Source organism: Peromyscus eremicus, chromosome 16_21 (genome assembly GCF_949786415.1).
Source record: "Peromyscus eremicus chromosome 16_21, PerEre_H2_v1, whole genome shotgun sequence".
NCBI lineage: Eukaryota > Metazoa > Chordata > Mammalia > Rodentia > Cricetidae > Peromyscus > Peromyscus eremicus.
Window position 1 is genome coordinate 64119725 of NC_081432.1, and position 21038 is coordinate 64140762.

Below are 21038 nucleotides of genomic sequence, written 5' to 3' on the forward strand. Positions count from 1 at the left end.
ATGCCAAAGGATGTATAGAGGGTCAAGAGGCCTGTCCTAGGGATCCAAAGCTTCAAGATCTCCATGACACAGAGCAACAGGATAGCCAAGGAGCCCCAGTGAGGGCCGAACACACTCCAAAGGCCTTGAACCAGAGCAATGACTCATAGCAATGAACACTTCCAAGATGTATGGACTAAAGGATACACTGTGTTGCTCACTGTCATATCACAGCTTCTATGACAAGACCTTTTTTCCTTTGGAGGTGGGGAGGTTGCAAGGGCAGAGGGAAGGTATGAAAGGATGGAGAGGTGGATGGGACCAGGATGTGTGATGTGAAATCCACAAATAAAATGTTTAAAAAAGTTGCCTTGGTCACGGTGCCTCTTCACAGGAATAAAACAGGGACTAAAGCATGTATATACACACACACACAATTTCTTGTAGAAAGAAAATAAAATGTCTCAAAATTTTTATCAGTTAGCTGCCAGCTTAGCAAATGCAGCATATTTATAATTCTTAATCACAAGGATTTATACATTGTCACACACTGTTCACCAAAATTTCCCATTTCTAGATGACAATAAGTCAATGCTATTTTTGAAAAAAAGCTTTATTCATTTATGCAAAGATATTATCAGCAATAGGTAATAGGAACATACTTTTAAGTTTAAAATTAATCTTCCATTTTGAAAGGTTCAGTACTTTTCTTTCTCCCTTCTCTTAAATACTTGACTCCAACAGAACAGCAGATGAAAGTTTATTCCCTTACTTTTCCTTAAAGTCATACAGCAACAATTACAATTGTTCTTTAGAATTTAGGTTATCATTCATAGTAAGCTGGAGATTTAATCAGAGTGATACATGTAAGAATCTCACACAAAAATACAAATACACTGAAATAAACAAGGGACAAATAAAAGAACAAAGTTCGGGACACTTTCTACTTTTCTGGTATACTGACCTCTTGGTGACTTAAAAAGATTTTGTCCTTCAGATATTCAGATACAGAATGAAATTAAGAGTTGAAGATCATTATGGACACTTGTGACATGACCCATGGTGGTTCCATTAAGTTAGGGTTAAGTGGAATCTCCGTGTTTGAGGGAAGGGCTAATACAAGGCAGGCCAACAAGGCATTTTAAAACTCATGTCCACGGCAGGTCAGATGGTGTCCGTCCAATTGAGTCCTTCAGAAAGGTACTGTCGTCCCATGCTACATTCTAAGGCTTAGCTCCTGAACTGCTCCTATGGTTTACTTGCTTACTTTATACCATGGAACAAACCCTGACAGAATGGGAGTACAGACTGCAAACGACTGTGAGCACAAAGGGTCTCTGCTGTCACCATGCATAATGTCCAATGGAGACCATCTAATCTAAAAACAGATAAACTACCACCTTCTTGGGATACAATTATGAAACAAATTTTGTGGTTTAGAAATGTCAAAATTACCTACTTTGACTGTTTTGGACATATTTTACTTTACAAAAGGAAATACAACAGACTAACAAAACTAAAAATCTGTTTACTCTGTAACAACTTATATTTTGAATGTTTTTATAAAAATTTCTTTCAGATACTCTGATTAACTTTGAAGTGACATAAAAAATTTTCAGCACTCTTTAAATATCAGTATTTTGCACAATTTTAAGACAGCCATTCAGTTCAGCATTTTAAGAAAAAAAGAGTATTAACTCACTAAGAATAGCTTATACACCTAGCAAAGTTTAGTTTTTGTCTCGGATTTGTTAAACAAAATTATACCCAGAATTTTAGATATCCTAATTACCATCCCAACCAAATAAATAGGATATGTGCATGTGTGTGGATTCTAGCTACAGGGTAAAATATTTTGTATAAATGTAAGACCCACTGATTGGACTGTTAAGAATCTGTTTTCCTGGGTTTAGATAAGGAAGACTTCAATAAAGCTAACTATATATTGAGTTCCACTGATTAAAAATGCAGTTCTAAAAATTCTGCTCTTGTGGCAAATGTTTAGACAAATAATAAATGTAAAGTACAATACTGTAAATACTGTACTGTTAAGGTACCTTTTGAGAAGTGAAATGCTTGTAGTCTATCAAAATTCTGACCTTTCAAAACAGGTTTATAAAATCTTTTTCTTGAAAATTAGTACTTGTTTTTGAACTCTTAAAATGCCAATTTCAATTAAAAGTCCTTTAAGTCTTAAAAGTTATTCCTTTCAGCTATTTTTCAATTATTTGAAAATTATTTTTTATCCTTTTTACTTGCAATTATTTTTCTTTCAACTATATAGTGAACACAAAACCAGTTTCTATATAAACATCTAATGAACAGATTCAACATAAAACTAGGCAATCTAATAGAACTCTTATACAAAGTCTGAGTGTGATTTGTCAACTCCTCTGTAATAGTGAAAACCATTCCATCTCTTTTAGTAGTCAACAACATGCTGCCTTGACTACTAAGTTAGCAAAGATGGTCAGACTTAAGCACTGCCCGGCTTCTTCTGAAGTGATGCACTCTTTTATCCTAGAAGAGACAGAAAGTCATTTTAAATCACTGAAAATTCCACACTACCACTACTCATCTATTACAAAATAACCAATATGTTGGTTTACATTTAAATATAGTAAATGGGGAAAGGGAGAGCATTTGGAGGAACTCTGCAACAATAAATGCACCAACTGTTAAGGCTTTATTAAATGACAAAATTAAAAAGGAATCCCAGTAAACTCAGAAATAAGAGTCATAATTAGTACTTTTTAGATAATTAAATGATTTGGCAGGTGAATCAAAGACAGACAGTGGAAAATTTATGTGATTCTTAAAACTATTCTTTAAAATTTTTTTCACTAGAATTTATTTTGTGTGTATAAGCATGCATGCATGCTTATGTGCCATGGCCCATATGGAGAGGTCAAGAGGACAATTTGCTGGTTCAGTTTCTCTCCTACAACCTATGTAGGTTTCAGGGATTAAACACAGGTCATCAGGCTTGGTGGCAAATATCTTCACCTGCTGAGCCATCTTGCTAGCCAACAAAACAAAAACTATCCAACAAAACAACAAAATAACCCCAAAGTTTGGGTCTGGAGAAACGTTCTGGTGGTTAAGAGCACTTATTCTTCCAGAGGATGTAGGCTGGATTTCCAGGAACCATGTTTCAGCTCCCAAACTGTTAACTCTAGTTCCAGAGAATCAGAATCTTACCTGGCTTTTGTGTGCACCAGGTAGTAGTGCAGACATATACACAGGTAAAGCACCAGTATACAAATAAAAGAGAGAAAACTAAAATCCTCCCCAAACAACAAAACAAACCCCTACCTATTGCTTTTATTAACAATTGCATCTGAAAGAAACCATATTTGAGAACAGTACTCTTATTTCAACTTGAAATCCTTTATTTTGATTAAAAGCTCTGAATCTTGCATACTTAAGGCTTAGCTTCAATCTATGAAGATGTATCATTCTTTATGAGGCAAAGGTAAGAAAATTTAAAATGTTTTCTCAAGGGGATTGGTCCTAGGAACACTCTCCCCCATAGATATGAAAACCTAAGGTTTGCTCAAATCTCTTATATAAAATGGTGGTTGCATTATACACTGGGGATCTTTCTGTATACTTTAAATTTCTCATTCTTATACCTAATATGTAAAGTTTTACTGCATTGTAAAGAATAAAAACAAAAAAAGTCTGCACATATGTTCAGTATAACTTAAAATATGTGCATATAATTGGTTGAATTCAAGGGTAGGGCGCATGCATACAGAAGACTAATGTTTACAGAAATATTTCCTTTACTCTGTTGCTTACAGAGATATAGATACAGGGAAGTGAAGCCTTAAAAGAAAAACGGGGTTAATAAAATAGTATTTTCTTTTCTACACAAATAGCTTAATCTTGCCCTTTTCCTGGGGACCAGATTCCATTATGTAAAGAGCACTTCTATGTGGCTGGAAAGGTGGCTCCTTTGGTAAAGTACCTATTGTGCAAGCCTGAGAACGTGAGTTCAGGTCCCTAGTACCCCTTTAAAAAGCTGGTGTATTAGAGGTGCACTATATAATCACAGTCCTGGAAGAGTAAACAAGAGACAGGCAAATCCTTACAACATAGGTCACCAAACCTAGCCAAATGGACAAGCTCCAGATTCAGTGGAAGGTCAGTTTAAAACAGTAATGTGGTGAGACACCCAATGTCCACCTCTGACTGCCACAAGCACCTTCACGTGTATACACACTGTCATGTAGCCTGTCAATAAGGTAACATCCCATTAAGTTAGGCTCTAGAAAAGTGGTCACAAATGTATGTTTTTAGAAGTTAGGTAGTAATGAATTAAAATTATAGGGCTGAAGTTAAAACAAAAAATGGGATTTATGATGGAAATAAACTGCATTCAATTTCAAAAACAGCAGTTAGTTGCTTATAACAATAGGTCTGGGGCTCCATGTGCTTGCTCTGTGTAATCAGGACAAGTGCTTGGGATCCCAAGAACCCAAACATTGACTGTGGGCCTCCATACACATACGCTGACTTACCTGTGAACATGTGCACATGCACTTGCACTCACACTCACACACACACAGACAGAAAGAAAGGGGGGAAAGGGGGGGGGGAGGCAGGGGTGGTGGTGTAACCAACAATAGCAGACCACTTCACTAATTTCTTATTCCTAACTAGAGGGGAAGAAATCTCTAGAGTTCAAAGGTAAGTTTTCTTTCTAATACCAGGTAAAAACTCAATTTTGAAGACGTTTTGTTTTCAAACAAGTCATTTAACACCTTTAGAACTTTGGGGCAAGCTGACTACTGCAGTTATATATTGCACTATATAGAAAAAATTTACTCATTATGTTGCACACACACACACAAAAGTAGGTAAAACCTAGTGAAAGGTAATAACTTTCACTGGCTGTGTAAGGCTAGAGGTTAGAAATGGAGATTGAGTACTAATAGGAAGGGGTTCATTTCTTGGATGGCTAAGACATTTTTAAATTTGACTTATGGTTGTACAATTAAGTAAATATACAAAAAAGCCACTGAATTATATACTTAAAATGAGTTGTAGGATATCCGTATTATACACCTATCATTTATCTATTATTTCAAAAAAATCTTCCTCGAATGCAATATTCTCCCCACTGGACTAACCAGTGAATAGACTTCAGAGTCAGACTCAAAAGTAAAGGGACCCAAGACTGTGTGTTCTACTCATCTTCATTTTGTATTTGTAAAATGTCTTGGGACTAAAGAACAGCTCAGTAGTAAAGCAAGTGCTTACAGCATGTCTAAGTCCCTGAGTTCTAACCCTCAAACGAAACCTCCACGGAGAAGGCAGGCAAAACTGTAGTCCTAAAATGTAAGTCATCTGTGCAATGTGGACAGAAGATTAGAAACTCAATCTTTGCTAAATTCATTTTCACTTGGTTATTTTCAACCTCCTCAGTTTTATCTCTTCATTCTCCATAACGTTCAAATATATTAATGAAGTAGTTCTTTTGAATTACATTCTGCTTTCAAATTTTTCTTTTATTGTGTGGTCAAGTTATTTTATCTGCCAACTCTCATGACCCTTTTATAATACCTTCCCATTTCTCTGTGTGTATGCTTATGTGTTCCCTGTGTGTGCATACTTGCGTAGGTCTGAGGTTAACATCTGGAGTCTTTCTGATTGCTCTCTACCTTTTTTCATAGAACTCAGAGATCACTGATATGGGTTGACCTGGCTACACAGCTTGCTCAGGATCCTGTCTTTGCATCTGAGGACTGCAGATCTTTAGGCGGGCTGCTAAAACCCACCTGGCATTTATGTAATTCTGAGTTCAAATTCACACTTGCTCAGTAAGCGCTTTACTCACTGAGCCATGTGCCCAACAGCTCGTGAAATGTTTACCTTCTAAAAACTTTTCTTCCCTAAAGATAAACTATATTATTCTAAGACTTACACAGCATCCAACACACTTCTGGGTAAAACTCAACCACCATAATGGTTACCAGGGTTTATAGTACACTTCATCAGTATAAAAATATATGCAGGGGCTGGAGAAATGGCTCAGTGGTTAAGAGCATTGGCTGTTCTTTCAGAGGTCCTGAGTTCAATTCCCAGCAACCACATGGTGGTTCACAACCATTTGTAATGAGATCTGGTGCCCTCTTCTGGCCTGCAGGAAGAACACTTTATACATAATAAATAAATAAATAAATAAATCTTTAAAATAAATATATATATCCCACAGGAAAAATAATGTTTCAGTGTTAACACATACACATTTTGCTCTGAATACTATTCTTGTCCTACCTTGAAGTAATCATCTTGAGTAACAAGAGAATTTCTCAGTCTGTTCTCAGGGTTAAATAGACAAGAGACCACTGTCTGTATGCTTCGGTCCACAGACTTCTGAAACACAGAAGTTTAAAGACTACATCTTTTATTCACTGCTAATGGCTTTTTTAAAGTGTACTGAGCATATACACTTCTAGGAAAGTCATTCACAATGTCAAATTCTTTTTTTTTTTTTTTTTTTGAGACAAGGTTTCTCTGTGTAGCTTTGCACCTTTTCCTGGAACTCACTTGGTAGCCCAGGCTGGCCTCGAACTCACAGAGATCCGCCTGGCTCTGCCTCCCGAGTGCTGGGATTAAAGGCGTGCGCCACCACTGCCCGGCATAATGTCAAATTCTTATCATTGTTTATTTTATATATAGTTCTCCTAAATTAATGTTCTAGTGTCTTAGCAAATTTAAAAGGCTATATTTATTAAAACTATGGTATTTTGTTTGAAGCATTTATTTTTCCTATTACAGAAGGAATCAAGAGTTTTAATATTTCGAAGTATTTAGAGTGACATCTTAGTATAATAGTACAGGCAGGCTATTTTAATTTTATGTGTGTATTTATGTGTATGAAGTAGTTGGGTTTTTTTTTGAGGCAGACTCTTCTGCAACCCTAGGCTTGCCTCACACCAGCTATGTAACCAAGGCTAGTTTTGAACTCCTTATTCTTCTACTCCAAAGTGCTGGGATTACAGTTGTACATCACTGTGCCCTTGTTTTCAAATTTTAAGACTGCATCAAATCAGGCAATTTGTTATCCTATCCTATTGTTTAGTAGTTTTCTTTTTTTTCCACTAACACAAAAATAAGGAATCTGTCCAGTGAAATCTTTCATTTCACACATTCCCAACTTATCAATTGCTTTATTCATTCAACAATATAAATTAGAATTTTGGGGTGAGAATATGATTAAAGAAATGACTGTCTAGTTCAGTATCAAATAGTCACCATTTTAAAAGCTAATGTCATATTTATCATGTCACAGAATACTATAAATAATACATACTACAGCTGGGCAGCAATGGTGCACGCTTTTAATCCCAGCACTCGGGAGGCAGAAGCAGGCAGATCTCTGTTGAGTTTGAGGCCAGCCTGGTCTACAGAGCGAGATTCAGAACAAGCACCAAAACTACACGGAGAAACCCTGTCTTGAAAAACCAAATACTAGTAATAATAATAATAATAATAATAATAATAATAATAATACATATTACTATATAAATAAAAATTCTTTACTATAAAAGACATGGCAAATATAATTCATACTAATTGTAGACACCTAGCCACTGAATTCTACCAAGTCATATTACAGAACAGTAACTAAAATATGATTTAAAAAATGCAATCAATTAGAAGAGAGGATATGACAAAGGAATCAGAAACTCTCAATGTTTGGAGTGTCTGAGACATCATTATCTTATGCATTAACTTCAGAGTTAAGTTTCCTAAGCTCTTTAAATTTTTAAATCTGGGCAAATAGGTCTACTCAAAGAATCATTACTAATATAAAACATATAAAAGTAAATATAAAAACGAGTAAACAAAATTAGATGTTTGCCTTTTGTGGGCCACTTCCAGAGGCTGGAGTAGCTTCATGAACTGAGCATTCATTTGGCAAAACTTCAGCTCCTGAATCAACTTCACTGCAATGGTAGTTAACAGTTGTATAAGCCTGTATTTAAAACAATAAAAAAAAGTGTAGTTAACAAGAAACATGATACATTTCTAAGTCATTCATCAAAAAGCTAAGCTGCTAGTTCAGAAACTGTTTTCAACTAAATGGATGAAATTAAGTCTTTTATTTTAAAAATGTCTTCTGTCAACATCAGAGTCAGTAGGAGTTGAAGAAAAGTAACTATACTATGTAGTAATAGAGTACCCGAGAATTCTCTTGGTATACTTTTCAAATATCCAATCTTTATCTATGAAAGTTAGTTAACAGAAGCTCAGGTGTTTTACAGGTAACATCATCTTCTTTTATTCCTTTTATAGAGTAATATTAATGGTAAAATACTTAGTTCTCTCCTATTTTCTTTTCATTGCAAACTCAGAGGCAGATTCTAGGAAGACCAAATGCTAACTCTGAAATCTAGTACTTTTACTACTTTCCTTGGATTATACATCATGCCAACAAGTAACCAAAAACTTATTGTATATGAAGCAGCCACTGATTGGGCATACAAAAACCATGTGGAAAAACAAGCAGTTTCTCTCTCATGTGAGTATATAACTGAGATAACAACAGAGTAAAATACATAATATAAAAAGGCAATTAAAATATAGATATAAACAATATGGCAAAAGAAATATATTAGGAAAAAACTGTCAGACTAAGCAGAGTATGTTGAGCTAATTCATTTTACCGGAGGTATAACATAACTCCTCTGTTCCCCAGCCGGCCACTGCGGTGGCATCTTAAGAAAAGGAAACAAAGATTATTTAAACACCTATACATTTTTACAAAAGAGGTGATAAGACAATGTTAAGGTATTTAACCATGCGGACTCAATTTCTTATTCTAAAACAGAACCAAAAATAGGTACCTTTATGCTTCTAATATCTTTGCATTTTTCAGTTCCAGCAATATGTAAACCTTACATTTTCTCAATTGGAAGCTGGCATTCAGAGAAATTTAAAAAGACAGTGGCTCTTAGAAATTATTACTACAGCTATGGTCATGGGTCATAAATATGGTCACATCTATTGGGAGAGAAATTCATAGAACTACTATTTTGTAGCATCTAGCAAAATTATACACTATCAGAATGGTGCTCTAAGAACTGGGTTCTATTTTTATTTCAACCTTTCCTATAAAAATTTTTAAGTCAGCCTAGACTTTTCAGGTATTTGACAGAAATGAAAGAATGTTTGTTGAAATAAGAACAGAAGATACTGAATCTTTGTAAACAGTCTGAACAAATGTTTTTCCTTGTCAAAATACTTATCTCTAAATAATATTGATGCCTGAATTATAGAGTAATTCTACTTTCCTTTAATTTTAGTTTAAATAAGCACACTATGCAGCAATTTTATATAAAGAAAGACCACAGTAATATCCCCAAGTTAATTTACATTCCCTTAAATTATCTGATCATTCAAATCCCTCCCCTCAGGGCTCAGAGAACCCTGGGGAAGAAGAGGCAGAAAGAGTAAGAGCCAGAGGGGATGGAGGACACCAGGAGAATAAGGCCCTCTAAATCAACAAGATCAAAGCTCATATCATCGCTCAGGGACTGAGGTAGCATGCACAGGGGCTACACCAGGTCCTCTGCCTATATATTATGGCTTCCAGTTTAGTTTTTAATGATATTCCTGAGTGTGCAAACAAATGGATCTCTAAATCTTGTGACTTCTCTTGAGCTTTTTCCATGTTTTTTCCCCCTTGTTCAATTTTGCTATGGTAGTTTTTCTCATATTTTGTTGCTATCCCTTTTGTGGTGGATTGAATGAGAATGACCCCATAGGTCCATATACTTGAATGCTTGGTTCCCAAGGAATGGCATTAAGAGACAGAGCCTTGTTGAAACTAGTCTGTCACTGGGAATGGGCTTTGAGGTTTTCAAAAACCCAAGCCAGGCCCAGGGGCTGTCTTTTCCTGCTGGCTATGGATCCAGATGTAGAATTCTCAGCTGCCTCTCCAGGACTATGTCTGCCTGCATGCTGCCATGCTGATAATGGACTAAACTTCTGAAACTGGAAGCCAGTCCCAATAAAATGCTTTCTTTTATAAGAATTGCTGTGGTCATGGTGTTTCTTCACTAAGACAACTTAGAAGCCTGTTTATAGGGAGTCGATCTGCATAGGATGAAAGTAGACAGGGGCTATGAGGAGTACAGAAAGAGGAAACTATAATCAGGATATATTATGTGAGGAATAAATCCATTTTCAATTAAAGGGAGAAAAAAGAAAAAAATACCTGATAATTATAAACAGGCAGCTGATATCCAGTGATGACCTGAACTGGTGAACTTGGATAAGGAGGGTACGCCTGATAATAAAATTCACAAAAAATTCGATTAATAAAATAAATGAGAAAATGAGAAAGTATCATTCACAATACAACAAGAAAATGTAGTTTTTCTCTTTTTCTCTATATAGCAATTCAGGAGTCTAAATGACTGGCTTTAGGTAGAAAATATTCCTTGTCAAATGATAACTTATTACACAGGAAAGAGGAAAAGACAATATAAATGACTGCTTTTCTAAGGCAATATTCACCTTAGGAGGTCACTGTACACTGACTATACATATAGTTATAGAAGGGCAGTTAAATAAATCTATCTTCTGTTTCTCTATGAAATACAAGTACATACTACAATGTTAGCAGAACGGGTAATCATTAATATTTCTACAGCCTTATGATTTTTCTGTGTTTAATTTCTAAAAGAAAAGAGAAATACTATCTGAAACTGGAGAGGGATTAAATCAATGTTTTCTATACTTCAGTATTTATTGACTGAAAGCAAATAGTAGCACACATGAATGCCTTCTATCAGTTATGAATCACAGTAAATATTAGGAATAAGTATGGATTTTCTTCTAAGTCATATTTGGAGCAAGAGAAATAAGGAACGAGACAGTCTATATTCCACACACAGAGAAAAAATACATAGGTTTTTATTACTCTTTTTCTTTTCTGGCCAAAACAATGTCTCTCAAACTGAAAAAGTAAAATGTACCAAGAATGTTATTTAGCATCAGTAGGCATAGTAAGCATGAAAATTTAAATATTAACCCAGCTCAAATTAAATTCAAGAACCTTATGATTTATAGATAAAACCTATCAATTCCCAAACTAAAATGAACCCAGGTGTCAACAACCTACATGAAGAGGCATTTGGAAATCACAGAAGAGCTGATCATCTTTGGGAACAATCAACTAAGAGGACATACAAAGCTGTTTCTGAACAGTCAAAGAACTTCTTCAATTTGAAAGACATTTTTGCCAGAAGAGGAAAAGGTTATAGTAAAATTCTTCTATAATATACTATTTGTACATGTCTGAAATAAAGACCTGTGGGAAAAAAAGGAATATATGTAATGTGGCTACCGAGGCTCTAGGATAAAGACTTACAAAATACACAGAGGCAGGTTTCGGCTTAGCATAGGGAACAAAGCACTAAGAATGAGAGAGTATAAACAAAAGGAACAAATTCCTCATATCTGAAGCATTCCAATAAGGACTGAACTGTATTACACTTACCATCCAAACCATGCATATGACTGCAGAGCTTAGGAAGACTACTAACAAACCTAAGAACGAGAATGCAAGCCATTTTTACCTGAACATACTGAGTTATAGGATTCATCATGGTTGGAGGCTGCATGTATGTCTCAGCATTTGGACTACTCCAAACACTCTGAAACTGTGGTGGAGGAGGAGGATTAAAAATCAAAGGACGTGGCTGCACATGATAAGTACCTTTAAAAAAAAAATAAAAAGAGAAAAACTTATGTCAAGTCCTCTGAAAAACCTGACCTGAGCAGTTTCATCAAGAACAATTTCTGGTTTTACTCACATAAATTTTGTTTCCTGATTGCAGGGCCCAATTTCAGCTTTTTACCATGGAAATTTATCTGTGACTAAAAACAGTAACAAACGATAATGTAATACTTCATTTCCAAGACTTGGCCAAATACTACTGTGCTCAGCCTTACAACTCTATAATCAAAGTATCCCAAAGCATCAAGTTAAATTTAGCAAAGCCATTCGTCCCATTTCTAACTCTATCTCTAGTTGATAAAACTAGAAGCCCCCAAGCAAGTAGGTTCTGTCAAGTTACGTAAGATTACATTTTTATTTTAAACAGAAAGGAAGCCTATTTTTCTCTGTATTTTATATAGGACTGAACATCCAGCACTTTTCAACTCTAAAGCATTGCTGAAGAATTTTCTGTAAGACTATTACTTACTTCTACTATCTTCTGCACATCCACGTCATTATAAAATGAAACAAATCCATAGCTAGAAAGGCAGACAAATGAAATACAAAATCATAACTACATAGTACCATGGTTATACCTTCTAACAGTCTATAAAATAGCAGAAGTGGTAATAATGGAAGATGAATATACTGTGATAGATATGCTAAGACATAGGCAACAGTTCCTCTGTAAATACCACTGCTTCCTTAGTCTATTATGTCAGAATGTGCTAATATTAACATTCATTAACAAAGATTATCTAAGGCAAAACAGCTAAAATTTAAGATACTCTGAAATGTGCCAAGAAAATAATCACACATTTGTGTGAAATAAAAGACAGAAAATATTAAAATACAAATACAAGGAAAATGATTTAAGTAAAAGAACTGATTAAAAAACCTTTTATCCATAAAATAAATTATCAAAAGCAAGAAATTCATTAATGTTAGAATGCCCACTGTGAGTCTTGTGTCTCTCCAGCATGCTTAGTTCTATAAACAGTAGCTATAGCAAATATGTTTACATACCCCTTTGACACACCAGTTCGATCAGTGATTATCTTCACTTCTTTTACTGAGCCATATCTGGCAAAGAAACTCCTGATTTCAGTTTCATCCATCTATGAAAAGAAATGAACTTCAAGAGTAAAAATTAAGCATTCAAGACTTCTAATTGAATTGTAAAGAGATTTGATTATGTGCAAGACAATCTCTGGTATCACAAAATTATTCCACTTTGTTGAGTCTATTTTTAGATTCTGTGGGTTAAAACCAAACCTGCATAAAATTTAAAACAACGAAAACCCCTTTTAGGTCTACACATTAAATCCCATCATCCACCACATTTTAGAGAATTAAAATTTACTGAACTCTCAACTGTGTTGCCAGGGCTCCTCCTGGCTCAAGCATGCCTCCCACCTCTTCTCATCAAAACACTACCTGGCTTCACAACGTATTTAAAGTAAAACAAAATATGAATACAATACCCTAACATCAATTCCACCAACAAAAACGGTGTTTGGCATGATTTTGCCTTCTGGCAAAACATATCCTTGACTGGTGGCTGCTGCTGAAGACTGGATGCTGGCCTCCCTGGAGACAGCTGAATTTGGAGTCTCAGAAGTTGTGGCAGACTGTAATTTAGAAAATAGACAACTAAATACACACACACACAGGACAAACGACGTGAAACATATCTTTTGTATTTAACATAAACTAGTGTTACTTTAAATTACCTACCAATACAGCTTAGCTTCAGAACTTAAAGCAATCAACAGAGAACTGGTGTGAAAATTAAACAAAAGGATGTAGTACTTTCTGAAATATGATGCTTCTCACTGTCATCTTTTTTTAAAATGGTCCCCATAGGCTCACAGATTTCAATGCTTGGTCACCATTTGAAAAGATTAGAGGGTGTGGCCTTGTAGGAGGAAGGGTCACTAGAGATGGGCTTTGAGACTTCAAAAGCTCAAGCCAGGCCCAGAGGCTCTCTCTCCCCCTTGTGCCTGCCGATCCAGATGTACTTCTCCAGCACTTCTGCCTATACGCTGTCATGCTTCCTGCCATGATGTGGACTAATCCTCTGAAACTGTTAAGCAAGGCACAGTTAAATGCTTTCTTTTAGGAGAGTTACCATGTTCACGAGGACTCTTCACAGCAATAGTAAACCGACTAAGACAACAGGCTTCATTCTATATTTTACTCTATGTGTGTGTTTTGCCTACTTGCATGTATGTGCACTATGTGCATGTCTAATGCCTGCAGAAGCCAAAGAGGGAGCTAAATTTCCTGGAACTGAAGTTACAATTTTGAGCTGTCATGTGGGTCCTTCTCCAAGAATAATAAAAGTGCTGTTAACCACTGAGCCATCTCTCCACCCCGTTATCTTTCATACTATATTGTGAAACAATACCAACTTTATTTCATATAATGTATGAAAATATTGTATTTGATGAGCTGCGTGAAAAGTTCAGATCTGTGAAGACTAAAACTACTAAAATCATTATAGATATACTAATAAATTTTCATTTTACTGGGTATGTTAAATCAAAAGCATATAGAAAACTCAAACAAAACAGCTGTTTAAAATCCCAAACAAAAAGTAACTAACTCTTAGATAAATCGTTTCCTTTGCCTATTATCAAATTAACATGAATTTTATAACTTCAACACTCTCATATTATGTCTTATTTAGGAATAAATAAGTAAATTATGAAAATATTGTCACATCATAATTTCCTCATCCCTAATACTGTGGTGTTTAATGCATGTTTTGAAATAGTACTCGTTTCTTAAATAACACCCATCAGTCTCACTGGCAACTTTAATTTTCATGGTCAGTTGGTTAATAGAAACAATACCACCCTTTATTTTCAAATAAAGACACCTATATATACAACTCATTTTTTCCCTCGGGTTTTGATCCAAACTGTTTTCAGTCTTCACACAATACACTCTAATTGGTTGACATCAATTTTCCTAAAGCAGAACTTATTGGGAATGGTAGAGGCAATGCAGCAAAACATAACAAACACTGACTTAGTCAAGATGCCTAGATTCATGTACCTTACACTAAGTTATAAGTTGCATACCTGTCCAAGTGTATCCCTGGGCAAATTACTTTGAGAATGACTAACATTGCTTAACTCAATTTGTAAAGTATAAAGTAGTATGCTAATGAGTTAGTGTCCTGTATTTGAATTTATTTTCAATGGTTAGAAAAGGGTTTTTTTTTTTTACTCTCACAGCTGACTTTACAAGTACTTTATTATCAGTTGGAACTTTAGTAAACTACTATATGATATACCCATTCAAAATTCATTTATGAAACTGATTAATAGGAGGTAAATACTAAAGATTTTAAGGGAATGCTAGTATACATTCTTTGCGTATAACATTAAATAACATATTATAAGTGAAATTATATAATAAAAAGCTAAAGGTGCCAATTTGTTTTTAAAAGGTTAATTTCATAAAAATTTTTGAAATAAAAATTGTCAAATCATCTTTTTTTTTCCCTATCCACTTAAGCTATTATTTTCTATTTTGTGTTCCTACTTAACAACAACTTTATTCCTTTGTACAGTAAATTCTCTTCAACAATGATATGGCAGGGAATAAAAAGATTACTTTAAAAGTTATTTCCTTCTTTTAATGTCTTACAATTTTATTTTTTTTTTCTAAATGGGACTACTACATATGCTATGTATCTTCAACTATTTAGAACTTGACTAGATATGCTTTGCTAGCAGACAATCTGTCCATCTCTTCTCAATTTTTTCATTCAGAAATAAATTCAAAACATAAAACAGTGGTTCTGTAATTTTTATAGTACTTCCTTTCTCAATTTTCCCTTCTTTTATGAATGGATACAGTATATGTTTATTTGATAAATAATTTTTATTACTGGTGTTTGTACCACAATGTATGGATGCTTTTCAATTTAGAGGAGTATGTAATATTTCACCTGTGTCAGAGTCTAAGAAGTTATAAATGAACTGATTCTCAGTGCTACAAGGGCACTTAGTATCTAGAGACATTTCTGGGTATCACCAGTGAGGTAAACTTCTGACATATGGTAGGTAGGCAGCCAGGGATACTACTTCAATTACCCCATAATGCCAACAACAGCCTCCCAAACAAAGGATTGCTGGGACCAAAACCTTTATAAGGATGTGCTGAAAAATCCTGTTATGTATGGTATCACTAGAATTAAAGAGGAAAATAATTGTTGGGGAAAAACTTGATTTTTCATTGTCCACTAAAGTAACTGTTTTCAGGATCTTGATTTCCTTGCTTGAAAAATAATTAGAAAAGACCTCAATTGTCTTCTATAATTGTTTTCTTTATACAAAAGTAAAATGGATGTTTGAGGACAATTTAATAAGGAAAAAATAAAGCATCAAATATTATAGGATACTTGATTTGGGCTTAGGCTTCCTACTTAATAAGGATTAGTATAAAATCTGTCTCATCTTAATAGTGTAATAATATATTAAATTAAAGAAGGCACACCATATCCTGGTCCTTATCCAGTAGGTGGCACTCAAAGCTAACAAAGCAAAGTACTCCATTTTAACAAGCCCTGAATCACAGGCAGAGTGCTTACTATATGCTTCATATAGTGTTATCTCAAACACCCATAACCAATAGATGATCTCAAATACCCATAACCGACAGATGCTTTGATTACTTTTTAAACATAACCAAAACCACTCTACAACCAAATAATCATTAAGTCAAAATTTAATGTTCAAGATAGTGTAATTATTAAACTTCATTTATTTATTTAGAGACAAGGTCTTATATGTAACTCTGCCTGGCCTGAAGCTATGTAGACTAGGCTGCCCTCACTCATGGAGTTCCACATGCCTCTGCCTCCTCAGTATGATTATTTTTAATGACAGTGTCTCATGTTGCCAAAGTTGGCCTGGAAGGTTAGCCTGAAACTTCTGAGGGGCTCAAGTGATCCTCTTGCTTCAGCACCTCACCCCCACTGCCTCCAGTACTTGAAATTATCCACAAAATATACCGAGCCTGGTAGAAAAGTGTTATCTTATCCATCAATAGAATATAGTAGCATACTGAAAATACGCTATTAAATGTAGGACAATTTATCAATTCTACCTCCAAATGAATTGTGGATTTTGAATTGAGAAATATTAGGATACTAACAATGAACTTAGAGGCTATCATTTATAAACTCTCCACAGTACATTATATTTGAATATTCACATATAAAAAAATAGCTAGATGCTGAAAATACTATTAAAAATTCTAGGATGTCTCCGAAATTTAATTAAATCATCATGCTAAGCAAATTGCCACGTATGTTACAAATATTGGCCAAGATAAAGTCTGCAGTCATTAAATTTCTAACTAATGGAGTTAAAAAACTGTCCAAAAGTATTACTTATAATGTGATTTTAATTACTGAGATGGACAACTACTAATTTCACAATTACAAATGTTTACATGAAATTGTCCAACTTAATTTTAACATTCGTCATAACAGATTTTCTTCCTTTACTTCTAAAATGGAAAAAAATTGTATAAATGAATATGCAACGTATGACAACAGGCTTGTGACTTAACGGCTACTAACGCGTTCAGTACTGTTCCCGAGGCAGGGTCCCCGCTCTGTAACCCGCCCTAGCGAGCCTGGAACTCGCAGTTTCCTCAGCCAGCCTCCTCAACGCTGGGATTACAACGGGATCGCTTTCCCCCCTTCCGGTGGCCTACCGCCTGCTCCTCTCCCGCCCACGCATGCACGCACGCACGCTCACACGCAGGCCGCCACCACGTAAGCTTACGCAAGGCCGACACCGGCCCGAGGCGCTACTCCGACAGGGCCTCGCCAATGGCGGCGGCCTGCAGTATTTGCCGGGCAGGACTCCACAGGCCGGCCCCCATCCAGAAGCCGGGGCGCGGTGGGAGGGCCGGGGGGGGGCGCATCGGGGGGCCAGGAAGGGCCGGGGCGCGGTGGGCGGGGCCGGGGGGCGCCGGGGCGCGGTGGAGGGGGCCGGGGGGCGCGTCGGGGGCCGGGAAGGGCCGGGCGCGGTGGGCGTCGGGGGCCGGGGCGCGGCCTGGGGGACCAGGGCGCGGCGGGGGGCCGAGGGGGCGGTGGAGGGGGACGGGGCGCGGTGGGCGGCAGGGGCCGGGAAGGGCCGGGCGCGGTGGGCGTCGGGGGCCGGGGCGCGGCCTGGGGGACCAGGGCGCGGTGGGCAGCAGGGGCCGGGAAGGGCCGGGCGCGGTGGGCGGGCTGGGCCGCGGCAGGGGGCTGGGCCGCAGCGGGCCTCGCCCAACCCCAGGCCGGCTCCCGCAGGCCCGGAGGCCCAAAGGCGGGAAAGCGACGTCGCGCGACGCCCAGGCCGTGCACGAGGCCCACCCCGGAGCAGCCGAGGTCCCCAAGGCGGCCGCAGCCACCCGCTTCCGGCCATGCCCGGCCCCTCGGTGCTTGTAGGCCGCCAAGTCAGCCGAGCCGTGCCGGGAGTGGGGGGCTGCCGGGGTGGGGGCCGGAGCCGGGAATCTGAAGGAACCCCGCGTTCGCCCCCCGCCCCCTCTTCGTGTTACCCAGAAAAAGCCAAATGTCCACCTCCGTCCGAGGAGCATGGCTCCGGCCGCTCTCGCCCGGCCACCCGGGCCTGCCCTCGACTCACCATGATGGCGGCCGGAGTTGGGGTGAAAGCCCCGAGGAGCAGCAGGAGCTGCGCGGCAGGCAGCGACCTGGGCGGCTGTGGAGGGCGCTGCGGTGGCCGCCTGGCCTCCAACGGGCGAGGAGCCGGGGCGGCGGTGGAAGCAGAGCCGAAGGCCGCGGAGACGCCGGGAGCCCCGAAGCGAGCCAGGCCTGGGTCGCCGAATCACTGAGGCGGGGCGGGCGGGGGCCCGGGGGTGGCTGTGCGTGGCCGGCCGCGTGGTGGGCCTCAGCCAATGGGCGGCGGCGCTGGCGCGGCGGGGGGGGGGGGGGGGGGGCGGGGAACCACGTCGCCCACGCGGGTGCGTGCGTGCGTGCGTGCGTGAGGGGTGCGCACGGGGCATGCGCGAGGGACGGTGCCCGGCGCCGCCCTGGGCCGCGTCCTCGCTGACGGAGGCGCGTACAGACTCACGTCCCCCCGAAACGTGTCGGAGGACCCCGAAGTGTGCCCCGTGCGGGATGGTGGTCAAAGTTGTGTTCGGAAAACGTTTATTTAGGAGGCGGCCACAAAATGGCGCCTCGAGTGCGTGCATAGTGCATAATGCATAGGGTTGTCGGCTCCGGCAGCGAGTCCCGGGCGTCGCCTGGCCGGGCCCCTTGACGCCTTTCCGCCACGTGCGGAGGTGGCGTCCCGTGGGAGGGAGCGCCTCACAGGCCGCTGGACCTTTTCCTTTCTCCTGCCGTTTGTTTCCCCCTTTCAAATAAACGGAGCTCCTGAATTACCAGGTACAACCGACACAGCAGTGAACACGTGAGGACATGTCTTCCTGCGCGGAGTTGACGTTGTAACGGAGCGTTTCTCTTGCAGGCCTTACAGAAACAAGCTAGGCCCGCCGAGAGAATTCCAGAACATTCTAGTTAGAGAACCAGGGCCTCCCCACAGCAAAGCCAAGCTGTAGCATGGAGACAGTCATGCATTGCAGAACCGCTTCTGCACCTTACAGTGTCGTGGGTTACTACCTTTTTTTTTTTTTATCCTCAAACTTGCCTTTTGTGCAGATAAAAAGTATTTAAACATATTTTTTTTTAAGCCGGCAAAATGATAGACTTGAAATTTTCATTAGCCGGACAATGGTGTATAAAAATATAACTAGATAGCTAGCCTTATTTATAATATGGTTTTATTGAGACATCCATTTAAAATGGGGAAAATCCAAGCTACTTAAAATGAAAATAAGCTAGAAACTAGAGCGTGACTATCTGAGTCTCCTCTGGCTTTTGTTTGTTTGTTTTTGTTTTTTGAGACAGGGTTTCTCTGTGTAGTTTTGGTGCCTGTCCTGGATCTCGCTCTGTAGACCAGGCTGGCCTCGAACTCACAAAGATCCGCCTGCCTCTGGCTCTGGAGTGCTATGATTAAAGGCGTGCGCCACTCTCCTCTGGCTTTTGATAGGTGGCTAGGTTGTGATGTGAACAGTCACACAAAGTGCCTAATTTTAGTACAGAGAAATAAACAGCACAAACGACCTGGCATGGTTGGTTAATGACTGGATTAGCTGGTACTAACCTCTGTAGCTCCGTGCCCAGATGCGCAGGCGTGGAAGGGCAAAGTTGAAATGGTGCAGAGTGCTCTCTGGAACTGAACACCCTGAGGCACACCAGCACCCTCGAAAGGCACCATCCTAAGGAAAAGGGTGGACTTAAGAGAGAGCACCGTGAAGACAACTACAAGAAAAACAAAAACCATTTAACTCTGATTAGAATTTGAAACTATACCTGTGTCTCCCAAGTTTGGCATTTACATTTATGACATGTGTGTTAGTAGAATCTTAAAATGAAATTGTTCTTCCCACTTCACTCTCCCCTGCTCTGCAAAAGATTCCTGGGCATGGTGTTTGTGGAGTGCCCGGAAAAAGCAAACAAGCCAATTTGGAGAGATAATGGGGATCCTCTTAGAAAAGGACTTTTCAAAGATAAGCCTACAGGAAGTGGGGCCTAGTGATGTGGTCTCCTAATCCTGCTGCTTGGGAGGAGAGGCTTAGACAAGGAGATCAAAAAGTTCAGAGCCTGCCCTGCGGATTTAGTGACACTGTTTCAAAATGAAAGGAAAGAAAGGGCTGAGGATACCGCAGGGCAGAGCAGTTGCTTAACACATATGAAGGATGTTCTGGGTTTAATTCCCTGTAAAACATGCACACACACACACACACACACACACACACACACACACACACACACACACATCAAACAAACAATAACAAAAACCACGGAGTTCCTTTTTGTATTGGCCAATTACTCCCAGGCATGGGGCCTGCCCTCAAGTGTGGGTGATATACCCAATCATGCTCCATTGCAGAAAACAGAGCTTCCCTTTGTCAGCAGGTGTCAGTTGAAAATAGCAAGCAGGGTGGTGGCAGCACATACCTTCAAGCCCAGCACCCAGGAGGCAGAGAAACAGGCAGAACTGAGTTCAAGGCTAACATGGTCTACAGAGAGAGTTCTAGGTCAGCCAGGAAGACACAGAGAAACCCTGTCTCTAAAAACCAAAAAAAGAAAACAGCTTCTTGGTTAGGGATGGGAAATCATGTCCATTTCCCCTGCTCAGTGACAGGATTGCGTCTCCTTGAACCTGTGCAGGTGCTGTGCATGCCACCATGCATGCAAAAGTCTCTTGTTCACATGTGTATC

At 39.1% G+C, this 21038-nt stretch overlaps 1 protein-coding gene across 3 annotated transcripts; it reads right to left on the reverse strand.

Annotated features, from left to right (window-relative positions):
* Window positions 1–574: 574 nt before the first annotated feature.
* Window positions 575–18598, reverse strand: Dazl (deleted in azoospermia like). Of its 3 annotated transcripts, XM_059281479.1 has the most exons (11): window positions 18379–18597; window positions 13207–13353; window positions 12749–12840; window positions 12210–12261; window positions 11817–11880; window positions 11580–11719; window positions 10214–10285; window positions 8661–8711; window positions 7856–7969; window positions 6265–6363; window positions 575–2499 (listed from the first exon to the last, which is right to left on the reverse strand). In XM_059281479.1, the coding sequence occupies exons 1-11, from the start codon at window positions 18379–18381 to the stop codon at window positions 2437–2439; spliced, it is 897 nt and encodes a 298-aa protein (XP_059137462.1). In that variant the 5' UTR covers window positions 18382–18597; the 3' UTR covers window positions 575–2436. The 3 variants fall into 3 exon arrangements, with proteins under 3 accessions (XP_059137462.1, XP_059137463.1, XP_059137464.1); XM_059281480.1 differs by lacking the exon at window positions 8661–8711 and having other exon boundaries at window positions 18379–18598; XM_059281481.1 differs by lacking the exon at window positions 6265–6363 and having other exon boundaries at window positions 18379–18598.
* Between the last annotated feature and the right edge of the window lie 2440 nt (window positions 18599–21038).